Source organism: Hirundo rustica, chromosome 15, assembly GCF_015227805.2.
Source record: "Hirundo rustica isolate bHirRus1 chromosome 15, bHirRus1.pri.v3, whole genome shotgun sequence".
Taxonomy (NCBI): Eukaryota; Metazoa; Chordata; class Aves; order Passeriformes; family Hirundinidae; genus Hirundo; species Hirundo rustica.
In genome coordinates this window covers 2,800,538-2,824,209 of record NC_053464.1, presented here as the reverse complement: position 1 = coordinate 2,824,209, position 23,672 = coordinate 2,800,538, and the positions used below count along the sequence as shown (strand labels likewise).

The 23,672-nt window shown below is 45.8% G+C and overlaps 1 protein-coding gene across 2 annotated transcripts in view; it reads left to right on the top strand.

Moving 5' to 3' along the window:
- The window catches only part of AXIN1 (axin 1), a 71,228-nt gene that overhangs the window by 21,482 nt on the left and 26,074 nt on the right, over positions 1 to 23,672 (top strand). For both annotated transcript variants that reach the window (XM_040078802.2, XM_040078801.2), the window contains exon 3: positions 18,518 to 18,658. In XM_040078802.2, coding sequence (XP_039934736.1) covers positions 18,518 to 18,658 — 141 coding nt within the window. The remainder of the gene's footprint in view (positions 1 to 18,517; positions 18,659 to 23,672) is intronic.

The following is a 23,672-nucleotide window of genomic DNA, read 5'->3' as shown; positions in this document are numbered from 1 at the left end:
AGCCCTGTGTTCCTCGCCTCAAGGTCATACTGCAAAGTTTGCCACAGCCAAAACACTTTTCCTCTGTTGTTTGCACAGTGCTGGTGTCTGGAGGCCCCTGCTTGCTCAGCTGAGGAAGGGAGACGCTAGGGCTTAGGTTGGGGGATTTTCCAGCCCTTGAGAAACAGCATCTTCCTTGGTAACGTTTCAGCTTTCCTTTGGTGTGATTGGATGATGGACAGGGACATCCCTCAGCAGTGGCTGGGAAGCTCCTGTATCTGATCCCTTGTGTGTGACAGGGACAGAATTCTGGGCTACAGACTGATGATGATGAGCTGATCTCTCTTTGTGGCTGTTTTATTGCTGCTGTTGCAGACCTTAGAGGTGTCTGGTTGGACTCTGCAAGTTGACTGTCACAGTCCTGCACTGAAATAAACAGTCTGCTTGAATTCACCTGTTGGGATATAAACCCTAACCCATGTTGTGCTCCTTCCTCAACAGAAATCTATATTTCAGTGTGATACACTACTAGATTCTTTCCCCCCAAAATCTTTTTCCCTGTCTTATGAAAAAGCACTTAACATACACATCCAGAGGTGTGAATTACAGCTGATGTAATTAATTTCTGTTTGTGGGCCTGGCCCCCTGCAGTCTAGCTGGCAGTTAAGAAGAACAAAAATCTAATCTTGGAGAAGATTAGGAATTCTTTGACAAAGGTTAAGCCAGGGCGATGCTGCCTTATCATTTGTACTGGTGTCCTGTGGCTAATCTGTAATTTAAGTAGGCAGGTTGTTCCTAAACCAGCAGCATCTCTAGTCACCTACTTCGATTTCTTGCAAAACAAAAGTCTTAAAAATGAGCATAAAACAAGACTCAGGCAACTCTAGGTGCTTGTCACTGCAGGAGTGCCCATTGCAGGACAGTCAGAGCCAGAGCCTGCTGTCCCTTCTGAGGTCTGTCCTTCACAAGCCCATCTCCAGGTCCCAGACCTCATCCCTCCCATCCTGGGTGAGTGAGCAGCACAAATACTGTGCATTGGAGGAGAGCTGCAGGGGAAGCAGGGAGGGAGGCAGCCGGGCCAGCAGGCAGCTCTGAGCAGGGAAGCCAGCTTTGCCTTCCCTGAGGGCTGCCTTGGTGTGCCCAGCCCCAGCCCGGCTACAGCAGGAATTGGTCCCAGCACACTTCCAGCCAGCATGCCATGGCAAGCTTCCCCAAGCAGCAGTTTCCACTTTTCCTCTTTGGTGTCTATTGTTTTCTTATTTGGGGAACTGGAATCCATGATTGAATTGGAAATGTGGTTAGCATCAGCCTCTGACGCAGCGGGATGGGTTTTTTCCTTTCAGATTAGTCTGAGCCTGAGCTCAGACATCTTCCCCTGGACAACTCGAGGGCTGCACAGCTCTCCTGTGACCCACACACTCGGGCAGTGATGCAGCACTCACTGTCTTCACTGCTGAAAGACCATCCCATTCAGTCTCAGCTGCAAAGTGCTGGCTTGGGCTAAATCAGGCAAATAGTCCCTAGATCACAAAGTGAGTTTCCAAAAGGAGGAGGTTGCCTGAGTGCTGATGGTTTAACATTTAGTCATTTAATGCATCAGGAATGGGCTACGTTCTCAATTATTTTGATTTCAATCTAATGTGTTAATAATGTGAGTCTCTTTGAATGAAAATGTATTTCCAAGTTGCTTTAGTATTTGCTAGCGTAGTAAGTTGAACACATATGTGAAAGAAAGGGCCATGCTATTGTTCTCTTAATTCAACCCACCCCATTTGGGCCACTCAGCATGAATGGCTTTGTGTTTGCTAATAAAATCATTCTATGTTCCCTGCAACACATGTTCTGCAAGTCCCAGCTAGTCAGCAGCAGTAAAACCTTATTTTTATAGGTTTATAATGTTGCCTTCTCAACTGTGCCTTCTTTTAGATACAACAGTGCTTCCAGGTTTGGCCTTGGCACACTGGAGCGCGCAGGGGCGGCCATAAGCCCGTGTTTCTGGCTCATCTCCCCCCTTTCCCTTGGCCCCTCCGGCACTTGCTCCCTGCGTGGCTCATCAGCGAGTGTGTACCTCCTCACCTAAAGGGTGCTGTGTCAGCAGCCAGTGGAGGAGAAATAGGAGTGTTCTCCTTGGCCTGCATCCTCCTCTCGCCAGAATGTTTGTATAAGGCCAGGTTGCTTCCTGGGCTGTGTCAGAGAGTGGCTATGGACTCCACAGCCCTTTACCTGTTGGGCTTGAGAGACACAAAGACGATGCGGGAAGTGCTCTGCTGTTGCATGATCCCAGGAGAGCTGCAGCCATCCTGACAGTTTCTTAGGGCAGTCCCTAAGACAGAGGGATGAAAAGAACCTCTGCCTCAGCACAGCATCTCAGAGGGGGCTGCTCTCAGCAGTTGGCTGGCAGTGGTCCTCCACAAGCTAAGTCCAAGCTGCAGGGAATCAGTATGCAGAGCAGTTACTCCCTTTCCTTGGCACATTGTTTTTTAAGGACTCTGGGGTAGAGGGGACTAGACCAAGTTCTTAGGGGAAGAGAATAGCCAGCAGGGGATGGCTGGTCATTTTTGTTCCTTTTGTAGCACAAACAATCTCTCCCTTACTACTCACAGGGCTCGTGAGCCTTTGTGATGTTTATTTGGCTGAAAGATTTGGAGACCTCTGGTCTAGATAGCTCTCCAACTGAGAAGGGGAATTTAGGCACTTGTGATAGTGTGGCCAAAGAAATTACAATAAATATTTGGGAGATTTTAGTGTTTGGCATTCATCAAGAATGGTTTAGCAGAACAAAATCTTTAGTGGAAAGGATGGAAGTCCAGCTGAAATGACAAAGATGTGCCTGGGCTGGCGTTGGCACATCTTCCACACTTCAGGGATTAGAAGGAATTGTGTAATAGCAACATAATGATCTGCAGAATTGGCTCATTTAAACTTCAGCTGCTTTTGTTTAGAAGATGGACTTAAAATCTGAAACTGGGTCAAAATCTTTTCTTGCTCTAGAACTAAAAGTTCCACACATTTCAGACTCCTATTTGAAGAGCCTTTTCTCTTACTGCTTTTCAGCCAGCCCTCCTAGGCTGAATTTCAGCCAGACAGGTGTCCTTGGCCTGCTAGATCTTGTCACTTAGGAAAAGTGGTGTTGATCAGGATCAGATTTTCTAGGGTCTGATGATCTCCAGCACATCCTCTCCTGTGATGGAATCATGGTCCTTGGTTCCTCTTTAGGACTGATTGAAATGTCTCCTCTCTGAGGTGGGGAGCTGTGCAGGTGCAGTTCTGGGGGAATATTCATTCTTCTGGATTCTTACCACATTTTCACTGAAGGTCAGAGTTTTTCACTTTGTGAACTTGCCCTAAACTGCCAGTGAGACAGAAGTCTTCCTCAGCAGTGGCATTCTCCCCAAAAATGAAGCCCAAGTCATTGAGAGCTGTTGTGGCCACGTTTCTCTTCTGTTTGCAGCAGAAAACAAAATCCCCAAAACTTTTTTTTTGACTGCAGCTGCATTTCCAACAGTAGAAGAGGACTATTCTTGCCCGTTCCAGGGTCAGCTTCTTGCAGACATGCATGGACTTCTCATCTCCTGGGGTTGGCCCTAGTCAAGGAATTGTGCAGATATTTCTTTGCTCCAAAGTTCCCTAACTTTTCCCAGATAATACGGCCTGCGGGGAGAAGGAGGGTTTGCAAGGTTAGTGTCAGGAAATAGCTGCTTGGGGAAGTCCTTTTCCTTACTTCTGGATGAAGCAGTGTGATAAATTACTCTGAGTGCTCACCTGGACTGAGGTAGGCAATCCCACCGGGCAGTCAGCTCACAGGAAAGGAACAAAGTGACCCTGCACATGGAGAATCCATTAATCCACCAACACTGGAATTCATAAATTCCATTATTATTTGCTAAAAGCTGCAAATGCATCTGCAGAATACACAGACATCTGTTACCATCTCGAGCGAGGAGATGAGCGAGGGTGTTAACAACACACACAACAGAGGAGCCTCTTCTCTGCCTTATTCACAGTGTGAGATTTCCATCACACTGTACATGTACACATAGCGCAGGAAGGTCACTCCTAGGATAAAAACCACTGACAAATACTGCCCTCTCTTCCCGGGATGCGACAAGGCACCAGCAGCCAGGGTTGGCAGCGGTGTCACTTTGCTGTCACATCATGTGACACAGGAGTCCCACCACTGCAGCTGCAGATATGCAGGCTCAGAGAGACATTGGTGTCACAAGCTCCTGCATGTTTTCATTAATTCATCTACAGTTTTCATACATGGGTTCGGGGACGGGTGCTTTCATCAACTTTGTGATCAAAATGTGTGCCAAGGATATTATGAGTCATATTCCAGACTCACTCATAGTTTTGGAGAGGGGATTAATGGGGATGTCAGAATATTGCTCATTTATGCTATAGGCAGAGCTGGCAGCAGTGGCTGTAGTCATGGTTGCCCAACATTCCCTATTATATAAAACTTTGTTGTAGCTGTTCATATCTTTATCAAACTGTGTTGTTTGGTGTTCTTCCATGCTGAGATTCTGCCTCAGGCTGAATTATTTTGGCAAATTTTAGTAAAAACAGAGAGAGAGGAAATTACGTTGTTTTGTTCATGTCAGAGTCTTACAATTTACTTTACATTGATAACCTTCCAGTTTTCCCACTTTGAAGCAGGGGTTTGGCAAGTGGATTGCTGGAGGTGGGAGGGATTCTGGCAGCTTGAACATGTATTTTGCCATCCATGTGAGGTTCTATTCAATATGACTGAATTATAAGCTTGTGAAATGGCACAAGCTCTATAGAAGATGGTTTAAAATTTTGGCAGTCAGGGTTTCTGAAAAGTGTGTTTACTGTGACGGTGCTCATGGCTAGGACTTCAGAGACAGGAAGCTGCAATTTCTGCTGCTGCTGATCATGGAGCCTTCAGCACTCTTTGTTAGGTGAGCCAGCTCTCTTCTCACAGCCTCCAGAAAAGGAACTCAAAAAGAAAAAGGCTTTTTGTGCAGTGATGGGGAGGAGGTGAAGAGGAGGAGTTCCTCCAGCGATGAACAGGTGGTGTTGGGAGCTAGCAAGAGACAAAGTGTACAGGGCTGTGGAAGTGGAAAGGGGTTTTCCAATGCCTCCCAGAGCTTTCAGGTGCTGTAGCCGAAACTGCCTGTACTTCAGCCTTTTTGCTTTTCTCATGCATGGGATGGGTTGAGCCAGAGGAGCCAACAGAGCAGGTAGGAAGGAAAGTGCACAGGGCATTTGCACTGCCTCTTGTGTCATTGAAAGGCCCTGGAGTAGAAGAGACAGAAGATGCAAGCAGGAAAACAGAGGTCCTTCTGTGCTGGCTTTTCCCAGAGCAATGCTGAAGGACAGCTCTTCTCTCTGGGAGAGAGTCATTGTGCCTCAGCTTTCTGTCTGCTACTTGAGACACAGATAAGAAGTCTTTAAAAACACTGAGTGTTAGGCCCAGAGCATTTCAAATTGAGCACCCATGTCTTGAGAAAGTTGTGACAGTTTCAGCATTGCAGTTGGCTTTTTGTGTGTAAGAGAATAATGGCTTTTCCTTCCACCAGAGCAGCAGCACAAATAAATACAAGATACACTTGTGGAAATTGCCAAGGGGAATCTCCAGCAAAGTGAGTAATGCTGCACTCAACATGAGATTTGGGTGATGAAAATGTACAAAGAGGGGGGGGAAATAACGATACGAATCCATTTATCCTGTGCCCTGAGCAAATGAAGTTCTGCAGAGAGGAGATGCTCAGTGATACATGCGCAAAAGAGATATGTTTTGAGGAGAAGATACATTTTTTCCAAACTATAAAAGATTGCTTTTCCCTTCTGTCTTAAGGAGCAAACATCTAGAGCAATGATGCATTCCTGTAGTACCTATCTGGTCAGTGAAATTCTGTCAGGATGGTGTGGCCCATCTGCAGTCAGTAACAGATGGTGGGTGTGTGTCACACAGATGGGCTCCAGTGTTTCACAGCTCTTATGCTCCAGGCCATACACAGAAAACAGCCTTTCCCTTCATCCATGGGATTTCATTTCTGGTTATGGCTCGTGGGATGATTGCAATGCTGCAGTGGGTCAGATGAGCTCCAGTGCTCTGCTCCTGCTATAGAAGAAGAAAAGGGTGTCAGCGACGCATCATGTCAACTGAGGGTGATTGTAGGCCCAGCCTCTGCCACCCAAAATGCAGAACTAAACCAGGTCTCACCTCTGAGACTACAAAAATGTGGCTTTTGCAATGGTCTTATGCTGTATTCAGTGTCTGGGGAATTTTCAGCTGGAGCTGGAGCATTGAAGAGATTGTAAGATCTTTTTTCCGTGTAGTTTTTCTGCTGAGATCAGTTATTCAGAGCACTTAAGAGTCTCTCCACACTTTCCCATTTTCACTAATTATCACAGTGTCTCTGGGGCCTCCCTCCCCTGTTGAATTTGGTTGGGTGTCAGCAAGTACCTTGTGCTCAGAATTTCTGGAGGGATTAAAAAGGCATCAGTGGAACATACAGTTTGCTCATCTAGCCTTGTGTCTTTAAGAAACTGTGGTAAAAACCAAATACAGTCATCTTTTATCTGAACAGTGGTTAATTTGTTTAGAACAAAAAGCACATTGCTTGCATTGTCACTTATTCTTCCTATGTGGAGCTGTCAACTGCTTTTAATTGTATAAAGATAAATAGGAATGGAACAAGGCTTCAAACAGATCTTTTATAGCACGTGGAGTAGACATGGTACTTCATGTATATACCACAATAATGCATACCAGGTGAAAAGATACTGTGGAATTTGTGCAATAAAGGTAAAATCCCATATATCTGCCTGTTCCAATGCATGAGAACCAAGACAGAAAAAAAATTATGAAGGCAAAAATAACAACAAACCCCAACAGAATTCTTGAAGTCAAGTTTCACTTGCTGTGAAGTGCCCCCAGGAAAAACAAGTGCAGGATTTGCCCAAGCAGTGGCCAGACCTCATAAGGGATTGGACCACATGTATCAACCTCCCAGACAGTTAAAGGTGTTTCTCCTCCCTCCAGGTCTGCAGTTTAGCTGGACCCTGGACATTGCTGTGTCCCAAGAATGACTCTGTGAGCTCCTGTGCAATTTGCCTATGAGCAACTCTTTTATTTTTATTTTTCCCCCTCCCTGCCTCCTTCAGCTGTTTATCTCTACGTTTTAATACATATTTCAATGAGGTGAACTGGTTCTTGCACCTTGGATTATTTAGAATACCTCTGGAATGTGTCACCCTCAGCAGCAGAGCATGCCCAGCAGACAACTTTGGAGTTAAAGTCAAGGAATTCCCAGTAAACAGGAATCACTGAACCACCTGCCCTGGCTCCCTCTGGATGCAGGTCCCCATCTTTCTCAATGCCCTGAAATTCTTTACTCTTGGTTCGCCAGTCAGACAGCAAATTTAGATCCATTTGTAAAAGAACAGCCATGAGAAGTGGGAAACTGAATCCACTGACTTCCTTCTTCCTTTTTAAATATGACTTTGTGTAACCTCGATACAGCGATTGATGGTTTGGCTTCCAGGTCTGGCTGGAGATGCAAGGTTTGGTGACTGTCCCAAAACTAGGACTGTGAAAGAATACTTCATGCTCACCATCTAAGGAAAAGTTACTTTAATCTTTGTTTAAAGGAGGGCTGTTTGTAGCAGCTTCACAAGACTGTCTTCCCTCTGAATGCCTATTTTCCAGGGACAGCAGCAAGTTTCCTCCTGGTCTGCTAAACTCTTAAAAAAGAAATAAAATAAGTATCTCTAGAAAAGGAAATACCCTTTTTAACAGCATCTGTTTCCCTTAGACACAGTTTCTGTGTTTTACATTCCTTCTGGTCGTTGTTATTACAGTTCTTCTGAGGATTTGTCATTGCTGTCAACCTCTAATGGACCTTGTCAGAAGGACAGCATGACTCAGTCCACCCTCCTCTTGCCCCAGCCCCTACATTATATTGGCCAGGTCGGCTTCAGCTGTGAAGGGAAAGTCAGATTAGGAGCTCCCAGTAGAGACCAGGAGACTGAGTTAGGATTTATACTTTTGTTGTGATGCTGACATCTCTTCAGAGCTGAGCAATAAATAATAGAGCAAGTTTAAAGGCTTTTTGCAGCTTGCCAGTATGTTGTTGTTGATACAGCCTGCCATTTGTTAACATGATCCAACAAGTATCCTTTAATGACCCCATTTGGGGAGCCTGTGAGACTCCAGAGCACTGCTAGAGAAGCTCTGTTTCGTGGTGCTGTGCTTCTGAAACCTACTTATCTGTCATGGTTGCAGTCAGCTGATGCTTATGAACTCGTGTTCATTATAAAGGACTGATTGGAGGCAGAAGTCTTCTGCAGGGGTACTTCTTTTCTGTCCCAATCTAATGGTCTCTTGACTTTAAACTTTGAATGTGTTTCCTAGAGGGAAGTAAAGTTAAATAAGACTTTGTAGGAATTTTTAATGTGAAGGTATGAAACGTCTGTGAAGGTCTTTTGCTCGACTGAGTTGTTTTTTCATGTGCTGCCAATATCTGATCCCACTTCTTGACCTTTAATATACACTGAGAGAGAAGATTAGGATGTTTCTAATCAACTGAATCTTCCCTCTGGGAGCACTATTAAATCTTGACTCTCAGCTTTATCTCTGCCAGGTCTTGCCAGCCCTCCATGGTTTTGGTTTTGTTACCAGCTGAGGTCAGAGTTCATTCACCTCAAAGGTTCTTGTTCAATGGGGGAAGTTTCTTGGATCATTTCTGTAGGATTTAAGACACTAGTGAGCAACTCTGCTTGGAGGCAGACCTCTTCTCTTCATGTGCCTTGTGAGCCAGACCTTAATCAGCGAAATAAAGTCTTTTATTTTGTGCAGCATTACTGCTAATTCTGCCCACCTCATCATTAGTAGGGCTTGGTCAAAGGCCTTCGTGAGCAAAGCTGAGTGGTTTTGAGGTGCTAAGTTAGGTGCCTCATAGGCATTCAGAATATTACCTTAGCTGGTTTCTTCTGCCATCCAAATTTGTAATTTCATTAAAATTCCAAGTTTGTTGGCAACAAATTGGTAACGAGTATTGAGTTTCATACCATTGTTTGGAGGGGAATTCAAGTGAGGCTAGCAAGTCTGTGGTCATGCAGCTCAGCTTATGTTTCACAGCCCAGTGGTACAGGCAGGCGGTTTAATGTCAAAGCTGCAAGTAGTCTTTGTAAAACAGAGCCCCCGTGAGCTGCATATCCTCCCTGTTCATTTCGGCCATCTGCAACACCACCGTTGTGGTTGAAGAATTGGGAAATTTATCACTGAAAGCAGTGCAACAATGGATTGCAGTGCTGAAGTTGATGCCCTCCTGAGGAACTTTGGTGGTCCAAGGAAGGACTGAGCACCCATGGTCTTATTTAGCCCGTGGATTCCAGTGGCTCCCATTCCCCAGTGTGGTCCAAGTACCTGTAGACATCCCCACCCTGTCCTACGTTTTTGAACGCTTCAGAGGCTCTGTAGATGTGTAGGAAGGCAGTAATGATCTGGAGTCGTTGGCCAAAGCTGGATGCTTTGTTTCCATCCAAAAACTTACTCATTCTACAGACCTTGGTCTTAAGTTACTGAATTTGCAGAGAAATGTGCTCGTAATTTCTTTCTTATAAGCCCTTTCTTGTTGAGCAGAAATTTTGGCAGAGAAGAGTCAAGTCACTGGAGAATCCCCAGTTCTGCCTGGTTACACCAGGCCTCCTCAGATCTTTCGTTGGAACAAGCAGGCAAAAGGAAATACTTTCCATTTCAGAGAAGCATGGACAAACACCGTTGCTTCAGACAGAGAAGAAAAGAGGCAGACGGAGTTACAGTGCTGAATCCTGCTGGCCAAAAGCACGCTCATGCCTTTATTCAGTCACTCCTGGAACACAGTGTTCTTATTGTATTCCTCCTCACCCTGCTCAGTGCCTCTCCTCGGGCTCAGGGCTCGGAGATGCCCCAACCACGGTGCTGGCAGGTTTGGGGGGAGTTAAAAAAAGCATCAAACACATCTCAGCAATGGAACCTCTCCCTCCTTGCCTGACGTTCGGTAAGCGTGTGTTCTGAAAACCTGGATCCCGTTAGAAACGTTCCTGCTGTCTGGAAAACAAAGTACTCGCTCGCCTGGTTTAGTCATTAAGTAAATTTGCGGTTTGGTTGAGACAAAAAATAATGAAGAAAAGCTGTTGAAATCCTGGGATTAATTTGATAGTTTGCAGGCAGTGGCGTTTCTTAAGTGGAGCTGCCGCGTTCTTTCTGTTGTGAGCAGACCCAGGTACAAACCTGGGCTTCCCTCTTTCCCTGTGCCTCAGAGCCAGGCATTTGGAAGTAATTTGTTCCACGAAGGCCCTCTCGGTGCGGGCGAGGGGGTTGCTCTGGGCCGGGAGCCACCGTGCGTGGGTGTCGGCACAGCCGGGCCGCGGCTGGAATGCCGGGAGACGCTTTGGGCTGCCTGGGCCATCTGCGGAGGGAGCGGCACCCCGGCTGCGGGCAGGGACGGGTGGTCGCTGGCTTGGCGGGACGTGGAAGGCTCTGAACCGTCGGGAGGTTCGCTGCTGTTACTCCATCTGTGACACGGTGGCCCCTTCTGGGAAGAGCTGTTTCCTCTGGACCTCCTTTACATCTCCCCGCTGCCCCGCCTGCCTTCCCAGGGAAGAGAAGCTGTGAGGTACAAAGCAGAGAGGCCCATGCAAAGATGCCCACAGCGCTTTGCAAAGTGTTTCCCCTCTCCACCAGCCCCAGTTTACCTGGGACAGTGACCAAGGAAAGCAGAGAGCAGGGAGCTGGCACTGTGCTGTCTAAAATGCCTTCTCTGTGTGTTCATCCACTTAACCACACATATATATGTATATATATGAAATCACTTGTATTAAACATAGATGTCATTTCAGTCTGAGAAGCCAATTAGCAGAGTGGAGAGCTGTTGCCAGTCAGCCTCTTGCTGAATTTTCCCCAGCTCTCAGTTTAAGCAGGGAAAAGGAGACTGCATTATCAGCCCTCCCTACCTGTGTCCTTGCTGGTAATCCTGGTACCCCAGGGAGAGCATGTTTGGAGGGTCAAAAAATCAGGGATGAGGACTCAAGTGCCACTCACTTCAGGGGTTAACATGCTTGGATGTTCAGCACATCCCTGCAAAGCTTGATTCTGTCTCTTCCAATAAAATATTAGAAACAGTTCTCCTGTGATGTATTGTCTGGCAGAGGCCAGGACGTGGAGGTGTGTGTGGCTCATGGGTGGCAGCAGTGTACCCTGGATATACAAAAGGCACAAACACTTCTGGGTTTGCCCTTCTTTTGTAGCTTCTGAAGCTGTTCCAGCAGCTTTTGGATGGCTGATGCAGCCTGACTGCTGTGAGACTCTTGTTCAGTTGCAATTAATGCAGCCAAATATCCTGTATATTTTATAGAAAATGTCCCTAATATTGTCAGCCTTTCATGACCGATAAGGATTCATATGAATCATGTCATCATTTAAAAAAACAAACAAAACTACTATGCTATGGTATAAACTCAGGCTAATATATTGAAATTAATTTAGGCAGATTCCTGTTATTGTTAGATATGGAACAGAATGTTCTGCAACATTTGCTTTATTTCAGAAAGATGATCCAATTGTCCTGTTAATTGTTGTGCAGACATTGTGTTGCCTTTTTTTTTTTTCCTTCGTTTTGATGAATATTTTGTGCTTTGAGCTATTAAATAAATGAGGTTTGTGGCCTTATTCTAGGGAAGATGTACATTGTTTTTAGGAAGGACTTGCTTTTATTGTTTGTCAGACTCCGATTTCTGCAGTTTTGATTTTAAATCTACTGCTTGAGGACAAAATCCAGTGTTCCATTGGGGTGATGAGTGAGCACAGCCTCGCCTCCATTGGGAAGGAGGAGCTGGGAGGGCTGGTTTGGAGATGCGCAGTCAGATGAAATCTTGAGGGACTTGTTCTGCAGTTTCCTTGGAGCACAGTGGTTTCATCCTGTTGTCTGAAAGCCTTTCCTAAGAAGGTTAGGGTGGTGATAGGGCAGTGCAGCCACAATATTTAGCCTATCTAGTCCTTATTTGCCTCCTAAGGCAAACATTTTATTTCCTGCATTTCAACTTCCTTCCTAGATTCTCTCCCCCACCTTGCTGTATCCTATGATCTGAATTACTGGTTGCAATTAATGCATCCTCTGTACATTACTCCTGCCGGAGAAGTAGCATGTCCTTGGTAAATGCAAAGGAGTTAGAAACTGGAAACTCAGTCTGGTAAATCTTGGATTTAGCTTTTGTAACTGTGCTTTAATACTTCACAATAGTTGCTGAAGCTCCCCATAAAATAATCTCCATGTAGTCCTAAAATGGAATTGAATGCCTTAGAAGAAAAGAGAAGAAGAGCCCTTATCTGTACTTTTAGTTACATTTTTATTTATTTCCCTTGTTCCTCTGGCGTGGGAGGATGAATACGCAGGGAAGAAGATACAGATTTGCAAAGGCAAGGAGTGCTAAAGAGCGTCGTTTTTTTCATCAGCTTTTAAAAGCCAGACTGTAATCATAAATTCCCTGATAGCTGGAGCATGCAGAAGTCGTCTTTAAGCCTACAAGTGACAGGCTGCTGTTGCTTTTCAAACTTCAGATTTCATTTTTTTGTAAGACATAACTTTGATCTGGTTCCTTTGTAATGCTCTGCAGAGCGCTGGGGCCGCTGCGCTTGCTGGCTGCAGAGCTGGAAGTGAACTTTCTTGGCAAGAGCCATCTGGAGACCTCAAAGAACAGATTAACTTGTCCAGAATTGATGTGATCTTTGAAGAAGCTGCCCTTGCCTGGAACACATGTGATTAGCCTGACATTGGCAGTGATAAAGTTGAGATGCACAGCAGCGTCTGAGTACCCAGAGTAATTGGGGAGAGTGTTAAGTGGAGCAACCCCAACAATCTGCAGTCAGATTATCAGGTAAATCCCCAATTTTAACCTCCTGAGCCGACTTTGCATCTTTAGCGCAGATCAAATCCAGTCAGGAGCGAAGGTTTTCAGCTTTGCATCTTCATAGACTCTTTGTTCTTAGCTCCAAAGCTTTCCCATGATGATTGGTTTGGGAAGAGCTGTAGGATGCAACTTCCGTGACAGTTGTTGGTACCACAGATTGGAAACAGACGTTTCTGTTCAGGTGGGGGATTAATGTAATCTTGTAAGTCAGACTCTGTGGTGGATGCTGTTGTAATCCCTTGTTTAAAGGTGACCCTGCTGCTGGGACACTCTTGTCAGCACGGGCTATTTAGACATGCTGAAGGGATTTGCTTTGGCTCGTACATCATAAACCAACATGTGCAGCTTTTAATTTGATGGACTGGTTGTGATAATGAAATGTGGAACTGCATGAAGGATATGGCAGTCACCTGCTTGTTGGTAGATTTAAGTTTTGGAAGTAAGTGGCCAGTTGGAGACAGCAACTTGTGATTCTAGGACTTTTTGTTTCTTGGATGGAAGTAAGTAACTTTTTATATTTTTTTCCCCACACTGAAAAAATGGAACATAATGAGCTGGAGGATGTCTCAGCATTAGACTGCATCCTCCCAGTCACGAATGCAAAATGACCAGAGACACCAAATAAGAGTAATGTTTTATGCTGATTTCCTAGAAACTGTCATCTTCAGAAACACAGGACTGCACAAGTTTGAACTAATTTTTCAGAAGGTGGTGTGAAAAAGCAGGGTGGGAGCACAGAATGAGCACTTGGGTCCTGTTGGGTTGCAGCCCTGATCTGTGGTCTCAGGGCACCATCCCTCAGCCCAAACACCACCCACCAGCAGAGGAAAGGAGGAATTGTGTCCTGCTGTGAGGCTGCTCACTGCAGTCAGGAGGGAGGGCATCTCAGCCCCTGTCATTGGCTGTGGTGAGACATCTGGAGTTTCTGCAGGGCCCGTTTTGGGGGTGTCCTTCTGTGGGACTTCCCGACATCCCCAGAACTCCTGCAGCTCAGAACTTTCCAAGGTGACTCATGAAGTTCGGGTGGTTATCAGCTGCCTCATGACATCTGGAAAACGGGATTTCTCCCATGATAAAAATGAGCTGCTCACCAAAACTATGGTTCAGACTATGCCATGAGAGGATAACTTCTGCAAGAGCTGTTTAGGGAGAATGCATTGGAGTTTTGTGGTTGTTGGCTTCATGAGTCTTTTATCTCTTGGATTTGTTAATACTGTGTCTCAAACAGCTGCCTGCTTGGTAGTGCAGGGGTTTGGAGGAGCTTCCCATGCCAGCAAGGATTTTGGAGTTTCTGGGTCAGGGAGGTGGGGCAGCCTTGCAAGAGGAGGCCTGCCTGGATTCTATCAGAGCTTCAATTCTTTTGAGGAAAAAATTTCTTCCAGAAAATGTCAGTGTCATAAAAATTTAGTGCGGAAGCTGGAGAAGGTGGTAGCAATGAAAAATGATGGATTGAGCAGCTTCCCTGTTAAACTGGGAGCTGTTCCAGCCATGCTGGAACTGCTAGCAGGCTTGGGAAGACCATGTCTCTCAGACCTGCCAGTAGAGTGTTGCGCAACTTACTCCCTCCAGTGGAAATTTAAATTCTACAGAAATTACTTGCCTAGAGGCCTTTCGTCTTCAAGGAAGTTTTCTCCTTGCCTTAGTGGGTTTTTTTCCCATGCTTGATGAAGAACATCAGTGAAGGAGGTACATAACTGGTGAGAACCAAAGGGAGTGCCACTCGGGTTTGGCTTTGGAGGCGGGATCAGTGAGCTCTTCCTCCCTCTCTGGGTGCTGAAGGTGATGCAATTCTTCCCCAGAGCACACCAACCCTGGGGTTTTTGCATAGAGCAGAGTAACACGTTTAGCAAAGGTTGGGGACTTTGCATCTTTGAATTAAAATCGAGATAGCCACCGGGGGAAGTTGTGTGAAGGAGACTGGGGTTCCCAGGCTGGAAGGAAAAGGATGCCCTGAGGGACTCAGGATGCAGTGGGAACTCCACATAGAGTAAGAGTACTGAAGAGGACCTCGCCTCTCTGCTCGCTTACATTGGGACTCCAAGATCTGATGTCCCAAGCGCTGGTGCTTGGTCAGAGAAGTGAGAGATCAGGGGATGGATGAAATGCAGCTAAGACAACATGCAAAATAAACCCAGAGCAGGTAGGAGGAAGCCTTGAGGAAATTCTTGCTGGTTTTCTACAGCAGTTTAGGCCCTTGTCAGCATTACCAGAATGTGCAGTGATCAGCGGAGGGCTTTATGCAAAGAAAAGGCAGCTGGTCAGGCTGACTTACTCAGGTCGCTGTGATCTCTGTTATAATTGTTCCCTGTGTGATTATTTTGAGGGTTGAGCAACTGAGAGCTGCAGAAGAGACGTGCAGCTTTATTTCTGCCATGTATGAAATGTTCTGTGTTCATTTCAAAAACGCTCATTGCTCTTTCTGTCTTAAAAAATGAAATAAAATTCTGGAAGGCTGCAGGAATTTTTGTGAAGTCTAACTTTAAATGCTCACCTTTCCTTTTATCGCCCTTATCAGTGCATAGAACTCGGTATGTGAGGTTTTTAGCTGACATTTCAAATCGCTCTGAGGGTGCCTGAATCCCTTTTAAAGCAGCCTCCCCTCTCAGATCAGAAGTGACCAGGTTTTTTTGTTAGACTCCATGTTCCTTTAATGTTTTCCTCCTAATAGATGTTGAAAGCGTTCTTCAGAGGCACGGCACAAAACATTCAAATAGTGATACGAGCCAGCTGAAGAGAGTTGTCAGGGAGAGAGAACATTAGGAGAAGGATTGAATACAGATGGATTCCTCAAAAGTAATGTAACCTGTTATGATTGCTTTGAAATCCTATACCCTTTCCATCTCCTTATGCTTACCAAAAGTTTACATTTGCATTGATGTATTAGAGGCAGAGGTAAAATGGAAGTAATCCCTATTGTATACATGCTTAAGTGTGTAATTTTAGCTAAAAACAACAGTTGTGACCAAACCTGCATCCACAGTGAGAAGACCACAGCCGGGGAGTGTTGTGGGAGAGCCCAGCCATCCCAACTCCTCCAGAGGTGCCAGGGACCTCCCAGGACCCATCTTGGTTCCTTCAGCCATCACAGTTCCACACCCAGTGACCTCTTCAAGTGCTCTCTGCCGCTCTGTCTTTATATCAACAGATAAAAAGGAGAAATGGGTTGCCCTGTGCATTTTATTTTGTATATCTGAGTACTTTCTTAGTATAATGCTAGAATCATCCATGCCGCTTCCAGAGAGTCCTGGCAAAAGGTCCACTAGAAGCTGGTGCTATATTTTAATTGGATTGTCCAAAAATCATCCTTCTCTTTGCCCTCAGGGAAGGCCTGAGCTATCCATCATTCCTGCCTCAATTTAAGAGGTTGTCTCAGGCTCCATCACACCGCTGTCGTGTTGGATTTGACAGGAGGGTTGCGCTGCACAGCGTTCCTTTAATGTTCAGAACTGACCGTTCTGCACAGGGAGAACGGCTGAAGGGGGCTGGTAAGGTTTTCAGTTATTATTTTTTGCTTTTTAGGGTGAACTTGTTCAAATTATTTCCAGTACTTGCCCTAGAAAGCTGTTCTGAAATCTGATGGAGTATAGAAATGAGTTTGCTCCAGTGCACATCTGCAGTGACTGACAGAAAGTTTGCATGCTAGAAGGTATCTGTGGTGACTCAACATCCCAAGGCATCCCTGTGCTCATCGCCAACTGACTCTGTATTGTACCTGAGCATGGAGAAACCTCACAAGGTTCCCTTCTGCCAAACAGCCATGGAAAACCTCAGCTAGTTCAGTTTTGAATGCTCTTTGCACCATTCTGCAACTGTGCTAAGCTTCTTCATCCAAGGAGAAATAGCTTGGAGTTTTGGTTGGTTTGTGGCGCACAGAATAGTTTTCTCTTTCTGAGAGGAGGAGAGTAATTTGTTTCTAATCCACACCATCATGGACATCAAACAATGCTTTTCCTAGGGACCGGTGAATATCCATGACCCCTTGAATTACAAGGAAAGTAGGGTGTGTGCTGAGGACCCAAAGGGCAGGTGAATGGGAGCGGGGTGAGAAATGCATTAGCTGAGGGCTGTAATCCTGTCTGGTTCAGGTTTTAAAATACTTTGGTAATGTTTCCATCCCGGTACACCATGTGCTGTATTTTACATAGCAGCACCCGAAAACCTGTGCCTTAAACGGGCTCTCTGCCAGTCCCAGTTCGTGCAGTGCCTGTCCTGCATTTCTGCTCCATACAGATACACACAAACTGCCAGCTTTACAGCTTTACCCTTTGCTGGTGTCTTCCTCACCTCCATCTGTGTGTTTCTCATGGGTTTCCTTGTCTTATCTAAGTGTAAACTCATTGGGGCAGCGGCTGTTTTCTGTTGTCTGTAGGACTTTAACCACTGCAGTAGAACCAGAATCACGTTTCTTGGCGGAACAGGGAAGCACATGATGTATGATGTGCCCTCCATGGAGATGTTTGCACAGGGCCCGTTGCAAATCACATCCACCCAGGTGCCGATTACTGAGTTACTAAATAAAGAATGGTGCTGAGGAGCTTTGTGATCTGAACTGAAACAGGACTCTGTTGTTCAGAGCTTGGAAAACCCAGGAATTCTTCAACTTCAAGATATCTTAAAAATGCTGCTCTTCATGCAGAGGGGCAGGAAGAGCAGGGGATTAAGTGCTCTTTGGTTTATGTGAACATTGCAGCTTGTTCCTTCTTCTGGCGCATTACAAAATGACTTACAGGAGAGCAAAGTGTCTTCATGGCCTGTCTGTCCTGCAGGGTGGCAGAACTGGAGCTACGCTGGCATCAATGGCTTTTCTATGCTGGTGGCAGAGTCAGCATGAAGGAATTTGTGCCTGCTTGGTTCACAGGCTGCTTCACCATCAGGTCTCTTCCTGAGCAAGGAGCTCTTTTCCCAGGTTAGCTCATGCAGGCAGCCTCCCTTCCTGACCTTTTGCTGAAGAGAAGGAGGCTGGCCTGCATGTGTACTTGAGTAACAAGGCATGGGTTGTGTGCAAACCAGCTTTCGCAGACCCCTGAGCAGATTGTCCACTGGAAAAGCTGTTGTGATTAGGTATGGTCTTTCTTGGTGGAATTTGCAAGTGTCCAGTGTACCTCAGTGCAGTGCTGGAGGTCAGCTTTAGGTGCTGTGCTATGAGCAACAGCTGCCTCTTGTTTCACCTCCTTCCCTCTACAAACATGCTGGAGAGATGTTAAAATTAGCATAGAATGGGTGAGCTTTTCTACACATCCCTCCCTCTTGGAAGAGCAGTAGCCTATTTTGACAAAGACAAATGCTGCCTTACTGTCTAGGTGTTGCTTTCAGATGCTCAGAGGGACAGTGCTAAGCAGCTAGACCATGGACTCCATAAACCCTGATGGAAACAGGACTTCTTCCATACAGTCTCCTTCCCTCCCTTATCTCTAACAGTGTCATCTTCGTTACTTCTGAATTCCCTTTTTCTTCCAGTTATGAGGCAAATTGTTCATGGCTCTATCACCGCAGCCTAGTGTGAGCACAGCTTATTCTGTAGCCCTTCGTTGCATGGTGCTCCAGGCAGAGTCCTTCTGCCTGGTGATGCAGAGCAAGGTTGTGTCCTTCTAACTTGACTCTCATTTTTCTCTTGCAGGCATGGGTCATGGAGAGAGCCTGTTAACCCCTACTATGTCAACACAGGCTATGCTTTGGCCCCAGCCACCAGTGCCAACGACAGCGAGCAGCAGAGCATGTCCAGCGACGCCGACACCATGTCGCTGACAGACAGCAGCGTGTAAGTGACTCCAGCCCGGGGACAGCCACGTGTGTCTTCAGCAGTGCTGCTCGTGGGTTCTTCTGGGAGAGAGGCTTGGCCACAGCTGGGCTAGGGGGGAATGTCTGAATAGATCATGGTCAAGATCATTCTCACTTTCTTGTCATTTACTTTGTCACTGTGCAGGCTACTCAGCCTCACCGGTCTTGTGAACGTTTGCAGCATCAAATACTTTTGAGTGATCTAAAGTAAATGGTGTTGGGTTGAAGTTTCTGTAATGTTTCTTAAGCCAGGTACAAGGATGTGTACTGTTGGATGACTTTGTAGTAACTGATTTGAGATGCTTTATCTTCTGAATTTTAGATAGAGCCTTCTACTTATCTGGGTATTTCTCTTGAGATTTTATGCTGCCAAATTCTCAGAATCACAGAATGGGTCAGGTTGGAAGAGACCACAGTGAGTAATCTGGTCCAAGCAGGGTCATCCTAGAGCAGAATTTGCAGAACTGTGTCCAGACGGTTCTGAAATATATCCAGTGAGGGAGAATCCACAGCCTCTCTGGACAGCCTGTTCCAGTGCTCGGTCACAGCAGAGGGAAGAAATTCTTCTTCATGTTCAGGTGGAACTTCCTGGGCATCAATTTTTGCCCATTGCCTCTTATCCTGTTGCTGGGCACCACAGAGCAGAGCCTGATCCTTACTCTGAAACCTCCCTGCAGATGGTGGCCATTGATGGGGTCCCTTCTCAGCCATCTCTTGAGGCTAAGCAGGCCCAGTTCCCTCAGCCTGTCCTCATAAGAGATGCTCCAGTCCCTTTGTTGCCCTCCGCTGGTCTCACTCCGGGAGCTCTGTGTCTCTTGTGATCTGAGGAGCTCAGAACTGGACACAGCACAGCAGATGGAGTAACAGCTCAGTCTCTGATGGCTCTGCAGTGGGATTGGTGTCTGACCAGCTCTGGTTTGTCTGGTGATGACTGCACTTTAACACAACTTGTGCTGATAAGCCCCAGCCAAATGTATTTTCCCTTTCTGTCTCTCATGGCAGCACTCTGTATCTCACCCACAAGATGCCTTCCTTAAGGATGGTCTGCAAAGAAAGAAAAAAGGGGTTATGAGATTTTGTTGTGACTGCATCTCTGTGATAGAAAAAAAAGGATTTGGGAAAAAAATATTCGCTGTTTGGTGTAGGTTTTAGTAGTGCAAATGCAAAGTGTCTTTCTGTAGAGTAGAAACCCTTTGATTCTTCAGGCAAGAGGTGACAGGTTTACAGAATTAGGAGAAGATTTTATTAATGGCAGTGCTGTAAACACAGAGTCCTCCAAGAGGCTTGTTTAGTAACGCTGTGAGTGTCAGGAGCTGTCAGGCCTCGTTGGAGAAACTTTCCAGCCTGTGCCATGGATGCTGTTAATGGCTGCTGCTACAGTTCCTCACCTGTCCAGAGTTCATCCCGTGACACAGGGAGTGTGCAACATGGCCAGGGGGTTTTGTGTCTGTGGTGGTCGCCCTGCCTGAGCCAGTAGCTTGCTCATCTCTGGTTCCACAGAGGCTTGTGGCCATGTCGGAGCAGCTGTGAGTTCATTCTGCACCCATTCTGCACCAGCTCCTCGCACAATATCCACATCATGTTGTAAAACTCGTGCTGTAAAACGGAGCAGGCAGACCTTGGCCAAAGGGGCCTGGGAGGAGGAGGAGGAGGAGGATGCCCCCAGGACAGAGCCCTGTAGACGACCGCTAATTAAAGGCTCCATCTGATACAAATCCAACTGCTCTGCCACATCCTTCTGCAATTCTTCATATTCATCAATTTATATGGAGGAGTGCTCTGAAGCTAGCAGGAGTCATGTAACTTCTTGTTATCAGGAGAGACAGATGTAAGAACTCTTCAAAATTAATTAGCTTTTAGCACTTCCTCTCTCACCAGTCCAGCGGGCTCATGGGGCCGCACTGATGGTTACACCTGTGATAAGTTGTGATCATTTATGCCAGAGTTCCTCATCCTCCTGATTTTTATTTCACTAGCCAGTTTGTTTTTTCCACAGGCAGAATAATTTCTTACTGGCCATCTATGCTCCTTTTTCCTTTAGGCATTTTATCCCTCTTATGCCCATCATAGGCTGTTTCTAGGAGTTTAATTGCCACCAACACGTGCACTGCCTTCTGCTAATAACTAACCCAATCCTAGTGGTTCATTTTAAGCAAGTTTTGAGCTTGATAAGGGTGAACCTTTCTTTCTATGCCTCTCAAACTGGATGCATGCAGAATGCAAAATTGGGATTCTGGATGTACAGCCTTGACCTTTGGCTTACACAGACTCCCTGTTTTCAGCACTTGCTCTTCATTACATGCTTTAAAACTACAGCACCAGATTTCACTCAGATTTTACATGGCACTGCTGAACCTATCTGCCTCCCGAGTTTCAAAGGAATTTTTGCAGAATTGCTCAAGGCAGCAAAAATGAAGAACAACCAGATGAAGTTAAAGAAGGGACTCCTGCTGCTTGATGAGACTTACATGTCTCAGTGCTTTGAATTTAGGCCTCCTCTGAGGAAAATGGCAATAAAAGCCTCATTTGCTGATGAGCGAGATTCTTCCCTCTGTGTGCTGTTTACACACAGCAGTCACGCTCAGTAATGAAGAAATCCGGCTTCTCCTCCGAGCCAGCAGGTGAGCAGGGAGTGATCCAAGGCACAAACCTCCCTCAGACCCTCCATCAGAGGAAAATGTGTCTGGACAATTGGGATGCAAACATTGTCTAACTAATGTTAGACAGTGAGGAGTGCTAATAAACCAGGGAAGCGAGGCATGATCTTCAGTGCTGGCCTGCTCAGGCCAGTGGAGAAGGCAGGCACAGAGCATTTGGTGCACCAGTTCCCTTCCAAGCTTTGATGTTGGATTGATCCCAGCAACATCGGGTTTGGAAGTGGCTGCATGTAAAGCCTCTAGCAAAGGCCTGAGCGATGCTCTGCCTGTCTCAGCTCCTTGAGCTGAGGTGATTTTTTGGGAGTATCCAGCTCACCAAACAGATTGTAAAACTGTGATGTTACATGCACACTTACCTAAAAGGCCAGCTTTCAACAGGATGTCTTTCCAAGCACTGGTAAATATTATTGTAATGGGTTGAATTTATATAATGAGTATGTTATCAGTCCCTGTTGTTAGAATAATTTGCTTTTTGAGTGGCTTAAAAAACATTGCTCTTAAATGCCTGCACTCCGCTGATTATTTTTCGGTCTTCCTGTGTCATAGGAATTCCTCTGCCTTTGTAGGCAAAACAGCTCTGGTCCCCTCTGCTGAAACCTGTTTTTATAATCAGCAGGGCAGCTGTGTTGTTTTAGCTGGTTTGTGTGGAGGCAGGGTCTGGGGAGGACACGGTGAGAGGCTCTGGTGAGTGCTGGCCCAGCAATGCCATGGCCGCAGGTGGGGCCGAGGCGCTCACCACTGGTGATCAGTGCAGGGTCAGTGGTAAGTCAGGGATTTGAGGCTCTGCCTTCCCCTGGGCTGCTCAGAGCCTGCCCCAGACTTGCAGCATTTCCAACACAGTCCTAAATTGCTCTTGCTGTCTCAGAGAACCCTTCTTGGGGACAGCATCTTCCCAGGTGGAGGAAGTGAGTCTTTGGTTGGAGGGGTTGTCACAGCAGAGATGCTTGAGGCAAGAGAAGGCAACTGTAGGTAGGAAGGCAGCAGGCAGCAGATGAAACCATTAAATCTCCATGTGATGTTCCAGTTCAGATGCGGAAACACATTAGATACATATCAATCTTGATTTCTTCAAGAGCTTATATGGTAAACAGGAGATAATGTCTCCTCTTTAGCCCAGTGTTGTGCTCCAGCTGAGCAATACTCCTTCCTCTGCATCTTATCAGGTGTCCTGGCTTATCGTCGTTGGGAGACAGCTTTGCCTTCCCCCAGGCACTTGCAAAGCCCACGGTGCCTGTGAGCTTGGCCAGAGGGATGCTCTGTCTTCCCTAATTCCAGTTAAACCTGCTCCAGAGTAGGGATGGCCAATCCCCCGAACAAAGGGGTTTAGGATAGTGGTTATTCCTTCAAAAAGTCTTGCAGATTAAATGCTATTCCTTGGATGACTGGCCTTTAACCATAATGACTGGTGATTTTCCTATCATGCTGCTTTATGTGAGAAAAGTCTCTTGTGACAGAGGTGCTTTGATAAGAGTAATTCATAGAAAATACCAGTTTGGCTGTGTATTTGTTTCCTGTCTTTCCTAAGGCTAGTGATCCAGAATTACTCCAAGTTTTCCTGTATTTAAACAAGTTTGACAGCTTTTTAATTTAAAAGATCCCAAATGATGATTTCCAAGGTGTTAGGCATAATGATTGGGTTTGAAGCCTGTCTACAGAGGAGCAAAGACAACTCTTGTCAGAAGAGTCCAACTGCAGAGCCACAGCCAAACCACTGCTCCCCAGAGGCTTTTGCAGGCCAATTTGGAGAGGGGAGGAAGCCTCCACATTTCCCCAACACTAAACTCATTGCATTATCATTTAATAAACAATAGATACACTCTTCTTCCCTCGTTGCATTTCAGCGCTGAGCTTTCTGGTGCTAAAGAAAATCACGTGATGAAACAAGGGAAAACAGTTTGGGAAAGTTTTATTTTAAAAGTAGATGTGCTGTAAAAAAAGTTTAATATCTTTTTTCATATATATATATATATATATATTATTTCTCTATCTATTGAAAATATCTCAAAGCAAGCTACCTGACAAAAGGAAAACAAAAGTACGGTATTGGTTTTCCTTGCTTTCCCCCCATCTATTGAATAAGGTTTTGTTGGGATAAAATTAAAGTGCTTATCTTTGAATTTGCTTCCTCTGGTTGAGTTGGCACAGCACATTGAACGAAGGAATGTTCCAAGTTCAGAGGTGGCATTGGGGAATCTAGTTAAAATGACATCAAAGGCAGCACAGCGGGGCTGAACATGTGTTTGAAGCCGGATAGATTAGAGGCCATTATCAGCCTTTCGCTACTGTGCTGGGAACAAAAGTCGCTCTTTCCGCTGGGACTGCTGCTGGGGAGAATTA